The 19,695-nt window shown below is 41.5% G+C and overlaps 1 protein-coding gene across 8 annotated transcripts in view; it reads left to right on the forward strand.

Annotated features, from left to right (window-relative positions):
• The window catches only part of slc2a9l2 (solute carrier family 2 member 9, like 2), a 100,116-nt gene that overhangs the window by 22,083 nt on the left and 58,338 nt on the right, over positions 1 to 19,695 (forward strand). For 5 of the 8 annotated variants that reach the window (XM_081710175.1, XM_081710174.1, XM_035527814.2 and 2 more), the window contains 4 exons: positions 989 to 1,090; positions 5,660 to 5,820; positions 14,516 to 14,640; positions 16,011 to 16,156. In XM_081710175.1, the coding sequence (XP_081566301.1) occupies positions 989 to 1,090; positions 5,660 to 5,820; positions 14,516 to 14,640; positions 16,011 to 16,156 (534 nt within the window). The remainder of the gene's footprint in view (positions 1 to 988; positions 1,091 to 5,659; positions 5,821 to 14,515; positions 14,641 to 16,010; positions 16,157 to 19,695) is intronic. The other 3 variants (XM_081710177.1, XM_035527821.2, XM_081710178.1) reach the window with 1 other exon arrangement.

The following is a 19,695-nucleotide window of genomic DNA, read 5'->3' on the forward strand; positions in this document are numbered from 1 at the left end:
TCAGTTCAGTCTCCATCTGTGGGACTGCCTTGTATTGAGAAGCCATGCAATTAACTGCAAGCAGTCAGGCATAGTTCACACTGACACAGGGCCGGGTGTAGTTCACACTAACATGGGGTCGGGCCTGACTCACGGTGACAGGCCCGAACCCATCACACGGGGTTGAGTCTCTGTGCCTGTCTCTTAGGGTTGGATTTGGATTTGCTGGATCTTGTTTTTGCAGCATAACCCTGCACTGTTTTCTGGATTCTGATTGTTAATTCTGACATAAGAGAAGAACACTTCAGAACTTGTTTTAAAACTTTAATCAAGTTTCTTTCATTGTTTAAAACTATTGGGAATAGGAAAATCGAACTGCAATCGAGGCATGGTCATCAGTGCTAGACTAACCAGGGCCAGTATTTCAAAAACTTCCAACTTTGTGGGGTTCTCTCATGCAGTGTGGTTGAGAGTATACCAAGAATGGTGTGATTGACCAAGATCATCCCTTGGCAGCTGTTTACCCTATGGCAGAACACTTTGAGCAGGACGACTGTACACAAGGCTCATATAGTCATGGATTTTGGTTCCAGGAACATGACAGCTTTCCTTGCTTCCCTGGCCTTCACAATCCCCAGATCTTAATCCTAAAAATCATCTCTGCGACGAGTTAGAACAGATTGTTCAGGGCATGTCAGTACCTCCATCTAATTTGCAGCAATTGTGAGAATCTCTCCACGTGGGCCACAATTACTACAGAGCGATTTCAACACCAACTGGAATCTACTAGATGCTACTAGATGGGTGTCTCAAGTTCCCCTAAAGATATTTTGTGTGTGTGTGTGTGTGTGTAAGTGTAAAAATAATTGTGTTATCTATTTGGTAAAGGAATTCTACTTTGCTGTAAGTATTTGTCTTTACTGCTGTGTGATAATAGCATTTGAAGCTGCATTTTAAAAATTTGCAGTAGAAGCTGATGCGTGGTTTTGTGTGTGTGTGTATTTCACAGCAGCGCTTGACAATCTGTCTGATAAGTGCGGCAGTTTTTGGGGCTCTGGGGTCCTCCTTCGTATATGGCTACAACCTGTCTGTGGTCAACGCCCCTGCAAAGGTGAGGTTCATCGCTGCCACAGCCAGCCGTATTTCAGGGATCAGATGTTTACTCTGTACTCTGTTGCTTATTTTATGTTGACTTGATCAGCACTGTTCTGTTTGACATTCCAAAATTATTCAGCTTTATCAACTTGCTGGAAAATGTAGTAAAAGTATCCCTCTGATGAAACTTTGACCTGGTCAGGGTGGGCCTTCTCTCTATGCTTATTCAGTAAACATACCGTAGTTATTACGCCTGTGAGTCAAGAGTGATATTCTAATGTTTGGTAAATAAGAAATATTCATGTATTGGCGGCAAGAAAGGCATCGCACACCTCACTTTCTTCTCCACCTTATGAAGGACAGCACATTCAGAAGCTTTACAGAACTGGTGCAGAAATATGAAACAAATATGAAACAAGGAAATATCCACAGTATTACCAAATTAAAAGTGCACCAAAGTCTAAAATATACAAAGAACACATCTCTCCAAATAAACAAACAGCTACCATTAGAAACCAAATAGATAAGTTCATACAAATTATCTCTCCATTTCTTAACAAATATTCTGTCTATTTCTTAATGTCTCTAGCAAAAAACCTGCGAAAAAGGAAAGAAGTAAACGTGAGTCTCAAACTGAAGTGTTCGTTCAGTTTCATTTTCATTCAATTTATTAAAGTGAATTAATTACACCAAAAGAAGCCACATAGCAATGATCCACCAAAGTTATGGAAACAAAAGCAGGCTGAAATAAGGACCAACATAATGATAATAACAATGAGATAATAGCATGATACCATAAAATATTGGCATAATAAGCTAATGAAATGAGAAAATAATGAGATAACATGACATGACATAATGACATACTAACATAGTAATAACAATGACAATGAGATAATAACGTAGTAACAATGACATAAAATAATGACATACTAACATAGTAATAAGAGTGACAATGAGATAATAATGTAATACAATGACATAACGTAATGACATACTAACATAGTAATAACATAATGACAATGAGATAATGACTACATGAGATGATAACATGAGAACATAATGGGATACTAACATAATGACAGAATAACATAATCAGATAATAACAGAATAACAGCAATGACAATGACATAACATCATGAGATCATATACTGAAATGACATGAGAATAACAATGACAACATGAGAATGATATAATAACATCACATAATGACATATTAACATTGAGATAATAGCATAATGATATTACTTAATGATCTGACAATGAGCACAATGACATAATAGCATGAGATAACATAATGACTATAATATAATGATAATGACATTAACATAATAGATAATAACAGAATGAGATAATGACATGACATTATCTCATTGTGTTAATATACCAATGAGATAATGACAGTCATAATAACATAATGAAATTAAAATAATGACATAACATAATGACATAATGAGACATTAACATAATAGATAATAACAGAATGAGATAATGACATAACATTATCTCATTTTTTTATATACCAATGAGATAATGACAGTCATAATAACATAATGGCATTAAAATAATGACATAACATAATGACATAATGAGATAATGACAATGACATAATGAGATGACAATGAAATATTGACAATGAGAACATGATATAATAACAAAATAACATGAGATAATAACATAATAACAACAAAATAACTGACATATTAACATAATAGATAACAGAATACAATGAGATAATAATGTGACATATTAACATAATGAGATAATATAAAATTATGAGATAATGACGCAATGTCATAAGATAACATAATGAGATAATGAGATGAGTTAATAGCCTAATGATCTAATAACCTAATGATAAGATAAGAACATGACGAGATAATAATGTAATGACATATTAACATAATAAGATAACATAATTGAGATAATACCATAATGAGATAATGATATAATAAACCCCAGGAGGTGTGACTAGTAATGGACAACACACACTACGTGAGGGAGGCATAGACAAAACATTGACAAGTGTGAACACAAACGAAACACTGCTGAACACTATTGAGTGTGTGTGTTTTTGTGTGCATATATGTGTGCCCATGTGTTTTCATGCGTGTGTTTTTGTTTGTGTGTGTGCTTTTCTAATAAATGATGATGAGATATTTATGTTCTTAATTTTTAGAGTTTTCTAGTGATGGGACACCATTATGTTTAATTAAATTCCAAACACTGATTAATATGATCCCCTGTCAAAGTGTACCATGGGTGATCGGGAGCGCTAGTATAAGTTGTACAAAATGTTGGTGGAACTGCAAGAATATTCCTTCCTTAGTGTCTTTGATCTTCAGTCTGTCAGAATTAGACACTGACATAACAATGTTTTTTCTTTTTTAGAGACATCTCTTTACCTTATATTGACGAGCGTGCTATATAGATGTGAAATATCTGCCTTCCTGATGCAATGAAATGACTTGTGTCACACATACACACAACACAAGGGTGTAAGAGTGTGGTTAATATAAGCGGGATTAAGGGTGTTATTGTAAGGGCGTTGTTAGTGTAAGAGCCTGTTTCAGATTGAAGATTGAAGAAAATGCGCATGTATTCCCCTGAATTGAAAAAAAAAATTTTAGTGTAGTTGTTATGCAAGCCTCACTATCTGTTTATGGGTGAGGGTGAGGCTGATGTTTCCATAACAACTACAATAAACTTTTTTTGCATTTCAGGAGAGCATGTGCAAGACCCCACCTGTGCATGTGCCTGTTTTACAACTACATCTTTGAGGAGAATGTGCATGAGAATAATGGGCCCTTAGGAATCTGTTTCCAGTTAGGCGCCCTACAGCTAGCTGACGTCAGCTGATTTTGCTTTAAATATACGTGTTTCATCAGTGTGCTAATGTGTGATATCTGTTTGAATAAGTCTGCATTGCATCTGTATTGCTCGGGTGATGCTTTTTAAGCTCTGTGTGATAAGCCTCGTTGTTGTTTAGTGCTGCGTAACAACTGAAGCAGCCGAGCGGCTGCACCTGAAGTGTCGTATTTACTGTCTGACTGAATGCAGGTTTGCCTAATAAAGCATTCAGTATTTTTGTTCATTATTATAAGTATATCAATAATATTGACAAGTCAGTAATTCCCTGTGAACAGTGTAGTGCTTTATCGACCAATCACTGCAGTCCCTATGTGCACTGTGTGTTTGTGTATAAAGTTGAAGTGTGTTATAGCTTTCCTGGGGGTCATTCAATCTCTCACTCTCTCTCTCCCTTTTTCTCTCCTCCTCCTCGTCGATCCTCGTTCGCTTGTTTCTTTTCTTTTGTCATTAGATCTCTGTCTTACTCTCTTCATCTGCGCTTTGCGATCAGCTTATGGCTGCTGTATTGATTATGGGATTGGCTGAGTAGAGCCCAGATTGACCAAGCCTTTTTGTACAAATACCCTGCCATCTGAATTGTTTAATGTATAAAAATGTCTGTCCTTCCAAATGCATATGAAGGAAATATCAGGAATGATGTGCAGGGAATAGCAATTGTTACTCTAACCATTCCATAGTAATAAACTCTGCAAGACTGTGTGGAGATGAAGGACACTGTTGGCACTGACCTTTTTGTTAGATATGGATTATTGGTGATATAATTCACCAGAGAAGCTAGTAGAGCTGGCGGGCCACCGATCACCCCGCTCTGGAAGTGTGTGGTGGTGGGCCAACTCGGTAGCATGAAGGAAGCACTCTCATCTCTGTGTTCGTGTCTGTGTGTGTGTGTGTGTGTGTGTGAGACATAAAGGAATGTGATTCTGCGTTTTACAGGTGATCCTTTCAGATGCAGCCGTTGGGGTTAGCTTTTAGTGCAGATTACTATACATCTATCACACACACACACATTGATCTGACACAGCGTGTTCAGACACTCACAGCAACAAACCTTCACTCTCACACACGCACTCCGTCATTTATTTATTGAGGAAAATGGTCCAAAATTACACATCTGTGTGTGGCAAAAGTATGTGAACCTTTAGGATTAGCAGATAATTTGAAGATAAAAGAGCAAGAGCAAGTGTGTTATAGTCCGCCAGGTCACAAAGGAACCCAAGGAGACTTCTGAGTAACTTTAGGCCTTTCTCACATTGGCTAACGTTAAAGTTCATGAGTCCAGCACTCCAAAAAGGACACTGCTGCCCACCTGCAGTTTGTTAAAAATCACATGGCCAAGTCAGAAGGATACTGGAACAATGTTTTTTGGATGAATAAATCCAAAATAGATCTTTTTGGTTTCAATGAGAAGTGTTATGTTTGGAGAACGGACATTCCAGTGTACACCACTGTACGTTTCAGACCCGGACTCCCTCCTTTCTTTCTGTCTATAAGTAATAAATGTGATAATAAAATTAATGTATCTGATATTGTGTAGCATATAAAGGCTTTCTTTAGTGTGTGTTTGTGTGTGTGTGTGTGTGTGTGTGTGTGTGTGAGAGAGAAAATAAAAGCCTTTAAAGTGTGTGGGGGGTGTATAAAGGAGTTCTATAATGTGACATGTCTGTTTCTCTCTTTCTGTGTGTGTGTGTGTGTGTGTGTGTGTGTGTGTGTGTAGCATATAAAGGCGTTCTACAATGTGACGTGGCTGGGTCGTTATAAGGAACCTGCAAAAACAGAGACCCTCACTCTGCTCTGGTCCATCACCGTTTCGATATTTGCCATTGGTGGCCTGGTGGGGGCGTTCATCACCTCTTTCCTTATCAAAGTGCTAGGAAGGTAAGAGCTCATTTAGGAACATGTCTCACTCTACAGCCTGGAGAGGACAGACAGCTTGGCAGGCTGTCCTCTAAATGGATGTTTTTCTGCCCCTGTGGTGCATGGACACACACGTGTGCACATACACTCACACATAACTCAGTGTAGTAATTCTGTAAATTAGTTAGTGTTTAACGAAACCCACTGCAGCTGAGTGTGAGGAATTGATCTGTCACTGGTAGAAGTTCCCATCAATCAGTCTGAGGGGTGTGTTTGTGTGAATGTATCTGAGTTTTGATTTCCATGAGGAAAGTCAGGTAGATGTTTTTTGGTTTGTAAAGGGTTAACCCCCCACCCGTTAAAACATAAATTAACTGTGGTTCATCACATCTTTGGAAAGCTGATTTCAATTTCTCTAGTCACACCCAGGCCTGATTACTGCCATGCCTGTTCTCAATCAAGAAATCTTTTAAATAGGACCTGCTTGACAAAGTGAAGTAGATCAAAAGATCCTCAAAAGTTAGACAGCATGCTGCAATCCAAAGAAATTCAGGAACAAATGAGATAGATCTCAATTATGTGGTATCAGTCTGGAAAAGGTTATAAAGCTATTTCTAAAGCTTTGGGACTCCAGTGAACCACAGCGAGAGCCATTATCCACAAATGGCGAAAACATGGAACAGTGGTGAACCTTCCCAGGCGTGGGCGGCCGACCAAAATTACCCCAAAAGTGCAGCGACGAGGATAATGATCCAAAACACACCAGCAAGTCCACCTCTGAATAGCTCAAGAAAAACAGAATGAAGACTTTGGAGTGGCCTAGTCAAAGTCCTGACCTGAATCTGATTGAGATGCTATGACATGACCTTAAAAAGGCAGTTCATGATGATCTGAAACATTTAAGTGTGACAAACATGCAAAAAAATAAGATATCAGGAAGGGGGCAAACACTTTTTCACACTACTGTATATGAAGACACCAAGATGGCTGAAATGTGAAACACAACATAACAAAAAGAACATGTTGTCTTGTATATATAATCTATAATCAGTTATCATGTGCCTTAATTTCCATCAGCCACTTTCTCTTCATTTCTTTATCACAGAAGTATATTAGCAACTTATTTAACAAAAATATTTGACATTTAATCTGACATTTATTGTTAGCTAAATTAATAGATGACTTTACAGAAAGGATTATAACCATTGTTTCCATATTCGGTCCATCAAGATTTATTATTAGCCAGTTATTTTTCTTTTACTTAATTACAGGGTAACATTCATATTAATTTAATTTCACATGACTGAAACAGTATTTAATCACTCATTCAATATTAAATGCTCTATTTAAATATTCAATCATTATTTAAATGCTCAGTCAATATTGAAATTCTCAGTCAATATTGAAAATAATGCTTTAGTGCCATTTTGACAAATATGCTAGGTGAGCTAATTTACTAATGTAAGGAAAGTTGACATTAGCAGCTATCAACCTAGCTACCAAAACGGTGGCAAAGAGCTTGACCCTGGGACTGTTAGAACAATTTAATGCTGAACAAGACATTGTTTTACTTCAAAAATATCATCACAATGAGTTATTAACACAGTCAGTCATACATGTAGCCGGTGTTGGGTCAGCTTACTGTGTTCACGATGTTTTACCATCATCAATGAAGAAAGCCAATCACTGTAACTTATTGTTTTATGTTTAATGTTGTACACAATTTCTGATCATTTTAATTTCTTTGTTTGCTTGTTAAAGGTACAGACAGTTGGAAACTTGCAGTTTCCTAAGACTCTACCTATCTTCTTGGATTAAGAATTTACAAGAGTCATTCAGAATATGTCTGATAGATCCAATATTTCCAACTACCTATCACATGAAATATATAATGATCATATACCATCATTCTTATTGCTTTTTTTTTTTTTTTTTTTTTTTTTACAGTATTGACCATTTTACTGCATGATTGCTCAGATGTTGACAGATTCCATTTCATTTATTTATTTATTTTACTGTGGTTCCATTTACAGTTCTATGTACTTGGTTAGTGTACCTGCATATAGGCTGTCTCACTTACACTGAAAATGCAAGCTCTTTCCATGTACAGCAGGTACCATGACCTTAGCAAAAGGGGCCACAGTAATGTTTGAGATGTTGGTGAATCAAATGAAAGTCTACCTTCGATAGGTCACTAATTTAAATTGACATTAATTTGCACAGTAATTTTCTGGCTGATTAAAAGCAGGTCCTCACTTTAAAAGCTGCGTGCTAAATGTTGTTAGCTGATGTGTTTTACAGAAGTAGTGGTTTAATATTCACATGGCTTAGATGTCATCAGTTAGGAAGCATGTTTGTGAGCTAGCTAGGTTAGCAAGCTTGTGATATTTGCTGGCTATACTCTTATAAGACAGTGTTCATATACTGTGGCTAAAAAATCCTAAATCTTTGAAGATAGATTACAAAGTATGAAACTGGAATGCTTTAGTTAACTAATGTAAACTAATGTAGGTTTTCCAAGACAACCAACTTTCTGACTTTAAAACACGTGTATTAAAAATCTAATTTAAATTGCCTATAATTTCAATCCAGTTTCACTGACCACTTTAATGTTTCACTGGCCACTTTAATGTTGCTGGTTAATTTGGAGACAGTGAAGAAGACGAAGAAGACTGTTTGTTATTCTCTAACAGGCATGAGAAATACAGTCATTAGGCTGTAATGAGAGCATGTTTATGTTGCACTTTGCAATTCTTCCATTCAGTATGGGAGCCGTTCCAGTTTGGTTAGTCACTATTTACGCTCCCAGCTTGGGCAGCTTGTTTTAGTTAGTGGGTGTTATCAGTGAACCACATGGTACACAGTTATGTTACATCGGTGAGTAGGTCACATGGGTTACATCAGTGAGTAGGTCACTTGGGTTACATCAGTGAGTAGGTCACTTGGGTTACATCAGTGAGTAGGTCACTTGGGTTACATCAGTGAGTAGGTCACTTGGGTTACATCAGTGAGTAGGTCACTTGGGTTACATCAGTGAGTAGTTCATTTGGGTTACATCAGTGAGTAGGTCACATTCTGAGTGAATCCCATAACATTTACGAGTGCGTTGAATGTTATTTTTATGGGTTATTTGTTTCTATTATAAAAACCTTATCTGTAGCAAGTACTACACTGAGAGAAGATCAATGAACTGATTAAGGAAATCTGAATAAGGACCAGGGCAGGGATATATTGTAATTAAAAATAAAAAAGCTTTGATTTTTTTTTTTGGAGGCTTAAGGTGTGTCTCCTGCTTTAAGACCAAGTACTTCAAAGGAGTTTCATGACCTGGATTTTGAGTTGCCAGTAATTTCATTACCAATAAGAGCTTTAGATGTTTAATAGACCTAATTTGAGACAGAAGCTGGAACTACTGATCAATTCACATTTACTCTATTGAAGTTACCGAATGTGAGATTAGTGAGGAACAGACGCAGTCCCAATATTGTGCTACTTACTATTCACAGTGACTGGGGCAGAATGGGGGAAAAGATAGTCTGTTTGAAAAGCTACCTGTCTGTCAGCACTACTGACCCATCTGAGGCTTATCATCATTGATTCCAGTCAGTCCAGAGACTTCTTGATGTTCTGGGACAAGATGAGGGACCAAGTTGACTGGGGTGTAGTCCATTACTAACATTTCAGCAAAAGAAGTGACACTTTGACTTCTGATGTTTCCTGTTGATTTGCTGCCTAGTCTGTAACTCCACCCACTACTGCTGATGAGAAGAGTGGCTGCATGCAGGACCCTCGATGCAGGCGTGCAGGACCCTGGGTGCGGCTGTCCTGGCGCTATGTACAGGACCCTGAGTGCAGGTCGTGCAGGACCCTCAGCGTGAGCGTGCAGGACCCGGGGTGCGTGCGTGCTGTGGCTGCATTCAGGACCCTGGGTGTGGGAGTGCAGGACCCTGGGTGCGAGTGTGCTGTGGCTGCGTGCAGGACCCTGGGTGAGGGAGTGCAGGACCCTGGGTGCGAGTGTGCTGTGGCTGCGTGCAGGACCCTGGGTGAGGGAGTGCAGGACCCTGGGTGCGGCTGTCCTGGCGCTATGTACAGGACCCTGAGTGCAGGTCGTGCAGGACCCTCAGCGTGAGCGTGCAGGACCCGGGGTGCGTGCGTGCTGTGGCTGCATTCAGGACCCTCGGTGTGGGAGTGCAGGACCCTGGGTGCGAGTGTGCTGTGGCTGCGTGCAGGACCCTGGGTGAGGGAGTACAGGACCCTGGGTGCGGGGGTCCTGGGGCTGCGTGCAGGTTCAGGCAGAGGCTTTTTCTCTGCACCCTTCAAAATGAAAATGGTAGTGAGGTTCTTGTTCTGCCGCATGTCTGATTATTACATTGCATAAATATTACGTGTCCTGGGCAAGTGGACAAACTCATGCTCAGTACATACACACCATGAAGAGGGAGTCATACATAAACTTGTCACATTGTATGTATTATTTCTATATTTCTAAATACATTAATAGGAATTGAGAGAGAGAGAGAGAGAGAGAGAGAGAGAGAGAGTCTTTAACACAGTATCCATGGTTTCCAGAGAAACAAGATGTTTTGGACAGTTGTACAAGCAAAGTGTGTGTGAGAACCTAATACCATCAGTATCCAAAAATAACAGACAAAACACACACACGCACACACTGTGGCCTTCTTTGAACAGGATTTGACACTAATAACTAATTTTAACTAATATTAGTTAAACATACCTGATTCAACTCATCAATCAATTGCCAGGTTTAGTAGGTGTGTCTACATACTTGGACGGTGTTGCTGTGAGCAGTAGTGCTGTTGGCATCAGCAGTAATGGTGTTGGTGTCAGCAGTAACATTGACGATGTCAGCAGTAACGTTAACGGTGTCAGCAGTAATGTTAACGGTGTCAGCAGTAACGGCGTGGGTGTCAGCAGTAACGTTGACTGTCAGCAGTAATGGTGAGGGTGTCAGCAGTAACGTTGACGGTGTCAGCAGTAACAGTGTGGGTGTCAGCAGTAACAGTGTGGGTGTCAGCAGTAACATTGACGGTGTCAGCAGTAACGTTAACGGTGTCAGCAGTAACGGTGTGGGTGTCAGCAGTAACGTTGACAGTGTCAGCAGTAATGGTGAGGGTGTCAGCAGTAACGTTGATGGTGTCAGCAGTAACAGTGTGGGTGTCAGCAGTAACGGTGAGGGTGTGAGCAGTAATGGTGTGGGTGTCAGCAGTAACGTTGTGGGTGTCAGCAGTAACGGTGAGGGTATCAGCAGTAACGTTGACGGTGTCAGCAGTAACAGTGTGGGTGTCAGCAGTAACGGTGAGGGTGTGAGCAGTAATGGTGTGGGTGTCAGCAGTAACGTTGTGGGTGTCAGCAGTAACGGTGAGGGTATCAGCAGTAACGTTGACGGTGTCAGCAGTAACAGTGTGGGTGTCAGCAGTAACGGTGAGGGTGTGAGCAGTAATGGTGTGGGTGTCAGCAGTAACGTTGTGGGTGTCAGCAGTAACGGTGTGGGTATGAGCAGTAACAGTGAGGGTGTCAGCAGTAATGGTGTGGGTGTCAGCAGTAACGGTGTGGGTGTCAGCAGTAATGGTGAGGGTGTCAGCAGTAATGGTGTGGGTGTCAGCAGTAATGGTGAGGGTATGAGCAGTAACGGTGAGGGTGTCAGCAGTAATGGTGTGGGTGTCAGCAGTAACAGTGTGGGTGTCACCAGTAACGGTGTGGGTGTCAGCAGTAATGGTGTGGGTGTCAGCAGTAACGGTGTGGGTGTCAGCAGTAATGGTGCATGTAAAGTTCGGGGTCCTGAACCCTCACTGACCTTTAGTGGCACGTGCACCTGCTGTGACCCTCATGCCTCCCAGCATTGCGGAGTGATATTTCCATTCCCATGCCAGGTTCATGCTGTGCTGTGTCTCTGAAATGTCAGTCTTTATTAAACATTGTTTTCGCTGCATAATATACACCCTCACTGTGTCTGTGTATGTGTGTCTGTCTGTGTGTGTGTGTGTGTGTGTGTGTGTGTGTGTCTGCTCTGTTCTCACTAAAGTCACTCCAAAACATGACGTTTGTGAGGTTGATCACGTGAACACGATGAAGTTTTTTGAAAACCAAAGTATTGGGTCCATACATGAGCAATAAGCAGAGGCCACCCTACAGGACCAAGCCATGTAGTGCGGAGTCAGGTCCATTTCAGACCAGACCCGCGTGGCGTGGAGTCCGTTTTAGACATCAGCCTTTTGGTGTGAAGTCAAGTCAGTTTCAGACAAGCCATAAGGAGTTAGTGCAGACAGACTTTACATAGGATACACACAATTAACTTAACAAAATATGGGTTTTTGTTTGGGTGTTTGAAAGATAGATATATACTTCATAACCTGCCAAATTTTATATATATATATATATATATATATATATAAATTAACTTAAAACTTCATTTAACTTAAAAACATTCAGAAGTAGTCACCAAATAATCACCAAAGTGATCTGTACAGAGAACATAGAGTACTTTTTGTTTTTAACTTTGTTTGACAAGACACCCAGTAAAGATTTATCCTACATCATCTGCCTGACAAATTTCTCAAACTGTGATCAAAGACAATGGCAAGCCTTATACTAAACCCCAGCCCTGCACAGACCTGGGGGCTGTATTTCAGCTTTGCACAGGCCTGGGGGGCTGTGTTTAAACTCTGCACAGGCCTGGGGGGCTGTGTTTGAGCCCTGCACAGACCTGGAGGTTGTGTTTAAACTCTGCACAAGCCTGGGGGTTGTGTTTAAGCTCTGTACAGACCTGGAGGTTGTGTTTAAGCTCTGCACAGGTCTGGGGGTTGTGTTTAAGCTCTGCACAGGCCTGGGGGCTGTGTTTAAGCTCTGCACAGACCTGGAGGTTGTGTTTAAGCTCTGCACAGACCTGGAGGTTGTGTCTAAGCTCTGCACAGACCTGCAGGTTGTGTTTAAGCTCTGCACAGACCTGGAGATTGTGTTTAAGCTCTGCACAGACCTGGAGGTTGTGTTTAAGCTCTGCACAGACCTGGGGGGCTGTGTTTAAGCTCTGCACAGACCTGGAGGCTGTGTTTAAGCTCTGGGGAATGTGTTTGAGCCTAACCCCCTTAGCATTTTTCCTTTTCATTACTACTTGGTTTTCCAAAGCAGACAGTCCTCTTGTACCAGAGAATTCAACTGTCTACACTGTCTCTGCTCACCAAAAAAACCCACCCCTTTTCCTGATGACCTGTAACCACTGACTTTGTGTATAGATGTTTTTATATGCAAAATCACAAAACTGTGATAATTATCTAAAATTATATTTAAAGGAATCCAATTTCTTGCATTATGCAAGTGTACAAATATGTACAAATATGCGTATAAATGAGTGTACATATATTAGGCAGGTCAGTACTATGATCTGATCCTTATTTCCAACTCTTGACCATATAAACCCCCAATGCTAATTGGGCATAATTATTTTCAGGTTCATTTGAATTGTTTAACGACGGAGGGCGTGGCTTAATGAGATGAACCCCCTGTACCACAGGAGAGCACAGTCTGAAAAGACAGAAGTCAAGACTCGTAACATGCCTAGGAGAGGCAGACATCACTATGCCAGTTGCAGAACACAGTAGAGAGAGGTTTGCAGGAGCACAGTAGCCTTGACTGGGCCAAGAAACACCTGAAGACTGAGGTTTAAGGGCAGTGAAAGGAGAGTGGGCGAGGTAGGGCAGGGGTGCTGTGAACTGCATCAGCGATGAGCTGGTCGGCCCTTTTTGGGTTGAAGATGTACTGAAGATCAACTCTCAAACCTACCGCCAGTTTTTAGAATCATCTTCCTTCAAGCGGTGGCACAGGAACACGACCCTGATCTTCATGTGGGAAAGTGCCCAACATGCACCATTACTTGGCTAGCTAGCGTACAGCAGGCTGTGGTGACTCTCTGAGCTAAGCTGAGAAATTCCATTTGCCTAGTAATTGACCCCTGACTGACCCCTGTTCTGAAGAGCAGTGTGGAAGTTTAACATGCCATCCAGTTGGAGCCATATGGTCTTTATATTACAAATCAGTTTCACGAGTGCTGAAATGATGCACATAAACACAGCAGGAGATAAAGCACAGGAGTAGTAGTTAAAACAAATTAGTCAGAGGCAGGCACAGAATCTGCTGCTGCCTATAGGTGTTCAGGGACTGGATAGGACAAACCTCATCAGGGAGAGACTGCGTGCGTGCGTGTGTGTGTGAAAGAGCAATAGAGAGAAAGAGAGAACAAGATGGACCTCTAATGCACTCCTTTCTTCTTTCTCCACCTGTTTGTAACTGTGTGGTGTATTTATGCCCATGTGTAGGCATGCTGTACATCTGAAAGCTCACACACTATTTCATGTCTGTCAGACCTTCCTATCAGCAAATGGAAAACTGAAGGAATTGCATTGTTATTCCCCATCGTTAACACCAACAGGTCTCCCTCATTAACACTAACAAGTCACCCTCATTACTAATGGGTCTCGTCTGGAGAAAAGCAGTGGCCCTCACCTCACCAGCTGGGTGTTTACCTCTGTGCTGAGGGGGAGTTTAGTGCCCATCCTGCTCTGACACGCCTGCCCTGATATACCTGCTCTATGAAGTCTATAGAAGAAATGAGTGTGTGTTTAATGGGGGTTTACCAGTTTTCTCTCTCTTTCTGTGCCCTCTCTCGCTCTCTCTCTCTCTCTCTCTCTCTCTCTCTCTCTAGAAAAGGCACTCTTCTGGCAAATAACAGCCTGGCAATCATTTCTGCTCTCCTACTGGCTCTCGGGGAGAAGGCGGGGTCATTTGAGATGCTCATTATTGGTCGATTCATCATCGGCGTGGATTCAGGTTGGTTGTGATTTGTCAGAAATTTAGATTTCGTCATTGGATTCAGATTGGTCCAGACTAGCCAAAATGTTTATTTTCCAGTGACTCAAATGTTAGTCTCTGCATTACGCCTCTGCATGTTTGTGTACAAGATTGATTCTGACAGGGTCAGGTGAATTAAATGACCTTTACAGAAGCTCTAAATAAAGATGTTAATCCTCCTTTAGAAAATCTGTTGCAAATTGGCCATGAAAATCATGAGGTGTTTTAGATCTGTGCAGTGAAAGCCACCTACCTGTGCCACACACCCACTGCAACCCCAGTATTTATAGACTATTATATAGTACTGTGTGTGATTTCTGACTTATGGCTTTACTGACCAGTATTGTGTGTCATTTAGTCATAAACATGCTCCAGGCTAAATAACCAATAAACACCGATTTAATGCCTGGAGGTATTTCCATGACTACATCCCTTTAGCATAGAGAGGTCTCAGCACACCACATGTCCATGCCTCTGTGTGTGTGTGTGTGTGTGTATGTGTGTGTTTGTGTTTGTGTGTGTGTGTTTGTGTGTGTATGTGATAATGTGTTAGCTATGAAACTGAAACAGAATAAGCCTTAGAATGGCTTAGATGAAGTCTAATAGAGTCAAAACAAGGCTAAACAGAGAGAGAGTCCAAACCAGGCTAGACACAGTAAAGGCACAAAAAGGCCTGGCAGGAGGCCAGGCAAAACTGTCATTAAACACAGCTTGTTATGCTCACTGGAGTAGTTGGCCATACTTTGCGAGGTTAAGAACATGTGATTGTGATTGCCATAACCATAATTATAAAGTTAATACTCCGGTGAGGAGGACCTCTAGTGGGCAGAGTTGGTGACTGTGTGTGTGTGTGTGTGTGTGTGTGTGTGTGTGTGTGTGTGTGTGTGTGTGTGTGTGTGTGTGAGAGAGTGCGAGCTATTCAGTTCAGTCTCTCACATGGTGTAATGGGACAGCACCTCTGATCAGCTGTGTGTGTGTTCACTTTCTCACATGGTGTAGCAGCTCTGATCACCTGTTTGTATGTTCAATTTCTCACATAGTGTAGCACCTCTGATCAGCTCTGCACTGTCTGACCAATCAGCTTATTAACTAAGAGAGAGAGAGAGAGATTCATTTAGCAGATCTTGGTTTTCCCCATTTAGTGTGTGTGTGGGACTCAGCAGGCTGCTCATCTGTCCTGCTGGGTGGTTTACGTAAGACTTACTAGGCTGTTTAGTCTTGTTGGGTCACTAATAACAGCTGATGACTCTTGTTGCTATAGAGCTGACTTCTTTTTAATTGAATTTTTTAACCGAACTTTACTCTCTCTTTCTCTCTCTCTTTCTCCATCCCTCTTCTTCTCCTCTCAGGAGTGTCACTCAGTGTTCTGCCGATGTATTTGGGTGAGATCTCTCCCTGTGAAATGCGGGGTTCCATTGGCCAGTTCAATTCAGTCTTCATCTGTCTAGGAGTCTTTTTCGGACAGCTGTTTGGCCTGCCGGAGATATTTGGACATGTGAGTGTGTGTGTTTGTGTCTGTGTGTGTTATGTCATCTACAGTTGTAACCATGTCCTTTTTATGTCCTTATTCACAGTAATCATGCCCTTATCAGTATAATGCATTTGAGACCTTTCAAATTTCAAATGCGTATGAAAATAAAAATGTAGACGCAGATACACTATATCATATTCACCAAGGACTAGATTAAACTTTAGGTATAACACTGGCTGATGACAGAAGATCTGTTTTCTAGGAGCATGTACTGTAGTTTATGGGCCGAGAATGCATATTACGTATAGCATAGTTTGCACAATGATAGACAATGACAGACAGCACTGGAAGTGATCTGAGAATAATGGCAACCCTGTATTTCAAACAACAAAGGACAAAATCTGAAGCAAAATAGACTAATTAGCTTTTTTAGCAAATCGCCAACATAACGTACATGTTCAGCAATAAAACAGCAAAGTCAGCATCACTCATGAATCCCTTACGGTCAGAGAGCTGTCAGCACCTCTGAAAGCCAAGCCAGTGTTTATTCTGCTCTCTGTGTCTGTTCTGATCACAGACCGTTCTGGTCTCAGTATTTATTTTGGTCTGGTCTGCTCTCGGTGTTTATTCTGCTCTCTGTGTCTGTTCTGATCACAGACCGTTCTGGTCTCAGTATTTATTTTGGTCTGGTCTGCTCTCGGTGTTTATTCTGCTCTCTGTGTCTGTTCTGATCACAGACCGTTCTGGTCTCAGTATTTATTTTGGTCTGGTCTGCTCTCGGTGTTTATTCTGCTCTCTGTGTCTGTTCTGATCACAGACCGTTCTGGTCTCAGTATTTATTTTGGTCTGGTCTGCTCTCGGTGTTTATTCTGCTCTCTGTGTCTGTTCTGATCACAGACCGTTCTGGTCTCAGTATTTATTTTGGTCTGGTCTGCTCTCGGTGTTTATTCTGCTCTCTGTGTCTGTTCTGATCACAGACCGTTCTGGTCTCAGTATTTATTTTGGTCGGGTCTGCTCTCGGTGTTTATTCTGCTCTCTGTGTCTGTTCTGATCACAGACCGTTCTGGTCTCAGTATTTATTTTGGTCTGGTCTGCTCTCGGTGTTTAATCTGCTCTCTGAGCTCTGTCGCTGTTCCTTTTAGCTTGCTGACTCTCTTCAGTTGTATAGTTTCATAGTTGTGTTTGCCATTCCAGTGTCCCCATCTTCAGTGACCTCTTTCTCCATTCTATTCAACTTTCAGTGCTGTACATCGGCCGTGTGAGCCGTGCACTCACTAACGTTATGCACATAACCAACCCATCGACCTGGACCTTTCCTTTCTGCTGCCTGTGCATACAAAATTAATACTTAAAGACATCTGACGTGTTCCAAGAAACTCGCTGCATCCGACTGGCCGGCTCTGACCTTTGAATGAATATTTCATGCTTTATAGGTTGAATCGTAGCAGATGATAGCAGATACCTGTTAACTCAGTAATGCGACTTTCAGCTTTAACAAACAAATCTTGCACAGTGCAGCTTTAAAGTGTACAGATACATAATTGGGCACCACCATGTTATAATGTGACAAAAAATGTAGACGCAGATACACTATATCATATTCACCAAGGACTAGATTAAACTTTAGGTATAACACTGGCTGATGACAGAAGATCTGTTTTCTAGGAGCATGTACTGTAGTTTATGGGCCGAGAATGCATATTACGTATAGCATAGTTTGCACAATGATAGACAATGACAGACAGCACTGGAAGTGATCTGAGAATAATGGCAACCCTGTATTTCAAACAACAAAGGACAAAATCTGAAGCAAAATAGACTAATTAGCTTTTTTAGCAAATCGCCAACATAACGTACATGTTCAGCAATAAAACAGCAAAGTCAGCATCACTCATGAATCCCTTACGGTCAGAGAGCTGTCAGCACCTCTGAAAGCCAAGCCAGTGTTTATTCTGCTCTCTGTGTCTGTTCTGATCACAGACCGTTCTGGTCTCAGTATTTATTTTGGTCTGGTCTGCTCTCGGTGTTTATTCTGCTCTCTGTGTCTGTTCTGATCACAGACCGTTCTGGTCTCAGTATTTATTTTGGTCTGGTCTGCTCTCGGTGTTTATTCTGCTCTCTGTGTCTGTTCTGATCACAGACCGTTCTGGTCTCAGTATTTATTTTGGTCTGGTCTGCTCTCGGTGTTTATTCTGCTCTCTGTGTCTGTTCTGATCACAGACCGTTCTGGTCTCAGTATTTATTTTGGTCTGGTCTGCTCTCGGTGTTTATTCTGCTCTCTGTGTCTGTTCTGATCACAGACCGTTCTGGTCTCAGTATTTATTTTGGTCTGGTCTGCTCTCGGTGTTTATTCTGCTCTCTGTGTCTGTTCTGATCACAGACCGTTCTGGTCTCAGTATTTATTTTGGTCGGGTCTGCTCTCGGTGTTTATTCTGCTCTCTGTGTCTGTTCTGATCACAGACCGTTCTGGTCTCAGTATTTATTTTGGTCTGGTCTGCTCTCGGTGTTTAATCTGCTCTCTGAGCTCTGTCGCTGTTCCTTTTAGCTTGCTGACTCTCTTCAGTTGTATAGTTTCATAGTTGTGTTTGCCATTCCAGTGTCCCCATCTTCAGTGACCTCTTTCTCCATTCTATTCAACTTTCAGTGCTGTACATCGGCCGTGTGAGCCGTGCACTCACTAACGTTATGCACATAACCAACCCATCGACCTGGACCTTTCCTTTCTGCTGCCTGTGCATACAAAATTAATACTTAAAGACATCTGACGTGTCACCATGTTATAATGTGACACACTCTCCAGTGATATTTTGTTACTTTTAAAATTGGCCATAGAAGCTTAAGAATGTGTGCAAACAGGATTTGTGCCAGCGTGCTTGTGCGATCAGTGTCTGCACATGGTTTTGGGAATAGTGCATTCATGTGGTTGAGGGCGTAGTACAGGTTACTTCAGTCTTATTTTCCTGTTGCTGTGTGTGTGTGTGTGTGTGTGTGTGTGTGTGTGTGTGTGTGTGTGTGTGTGTGTGAGAGAGAGAGAGAGAGAGAGAGAGAGAGAGAGAGAAATAGTTATTTCACTGGCACTCACCTTTATTCCCTTTATAACATTTGGTTGAGAATTGGATTGGACTCCACTGAAGGAACACACATGCACACACACCCTCGGAGTCCGCTGAAGGAACACACATGAACAGAGACACAAACACACATACACACGTGCATAGCTTGGTATGTACATCATCCCCGCAATGCAGGTCCTGAGGCCTTAAAGACTGCCAAGCAAAGATTAACAGCTCTGGCTGCCTGCCTAAAGAGAAGTAGAATGATAAAGTAGGATGTTCTCAAACTAGCCATCCAATGTGTACCCTCAGTGACAGGGTAAAGGATGAGAACAGACCCACCAAAGTGTACCCTCAGTGACAGGGTAAAGGATGAGAACAGACCCACCAAAGCTGAAGATTGAACAATACTGGAAAGGCATATTGGAGAAGGCATCATCACACACCAACAATGCCCAGTGGTTAGTGAAGCTGAGAGCAGACCACAGCAACCTCTCTGAACAGGATCCA

This window comes from Electrophorus electricus, chromosome 3 (genome assembly GCF_041902795.1).
Source record: "Electrophorus electricus isolate QZ-2024a chromosome 3, ASM4190279v1, whole genome shotgun sequence".
NCBI lineage: Eukaryota > Metazoa > Chordata > Actinopteri > Gymnotiformes > Gymnotidae > Electrophorus > Electrophorus electricus.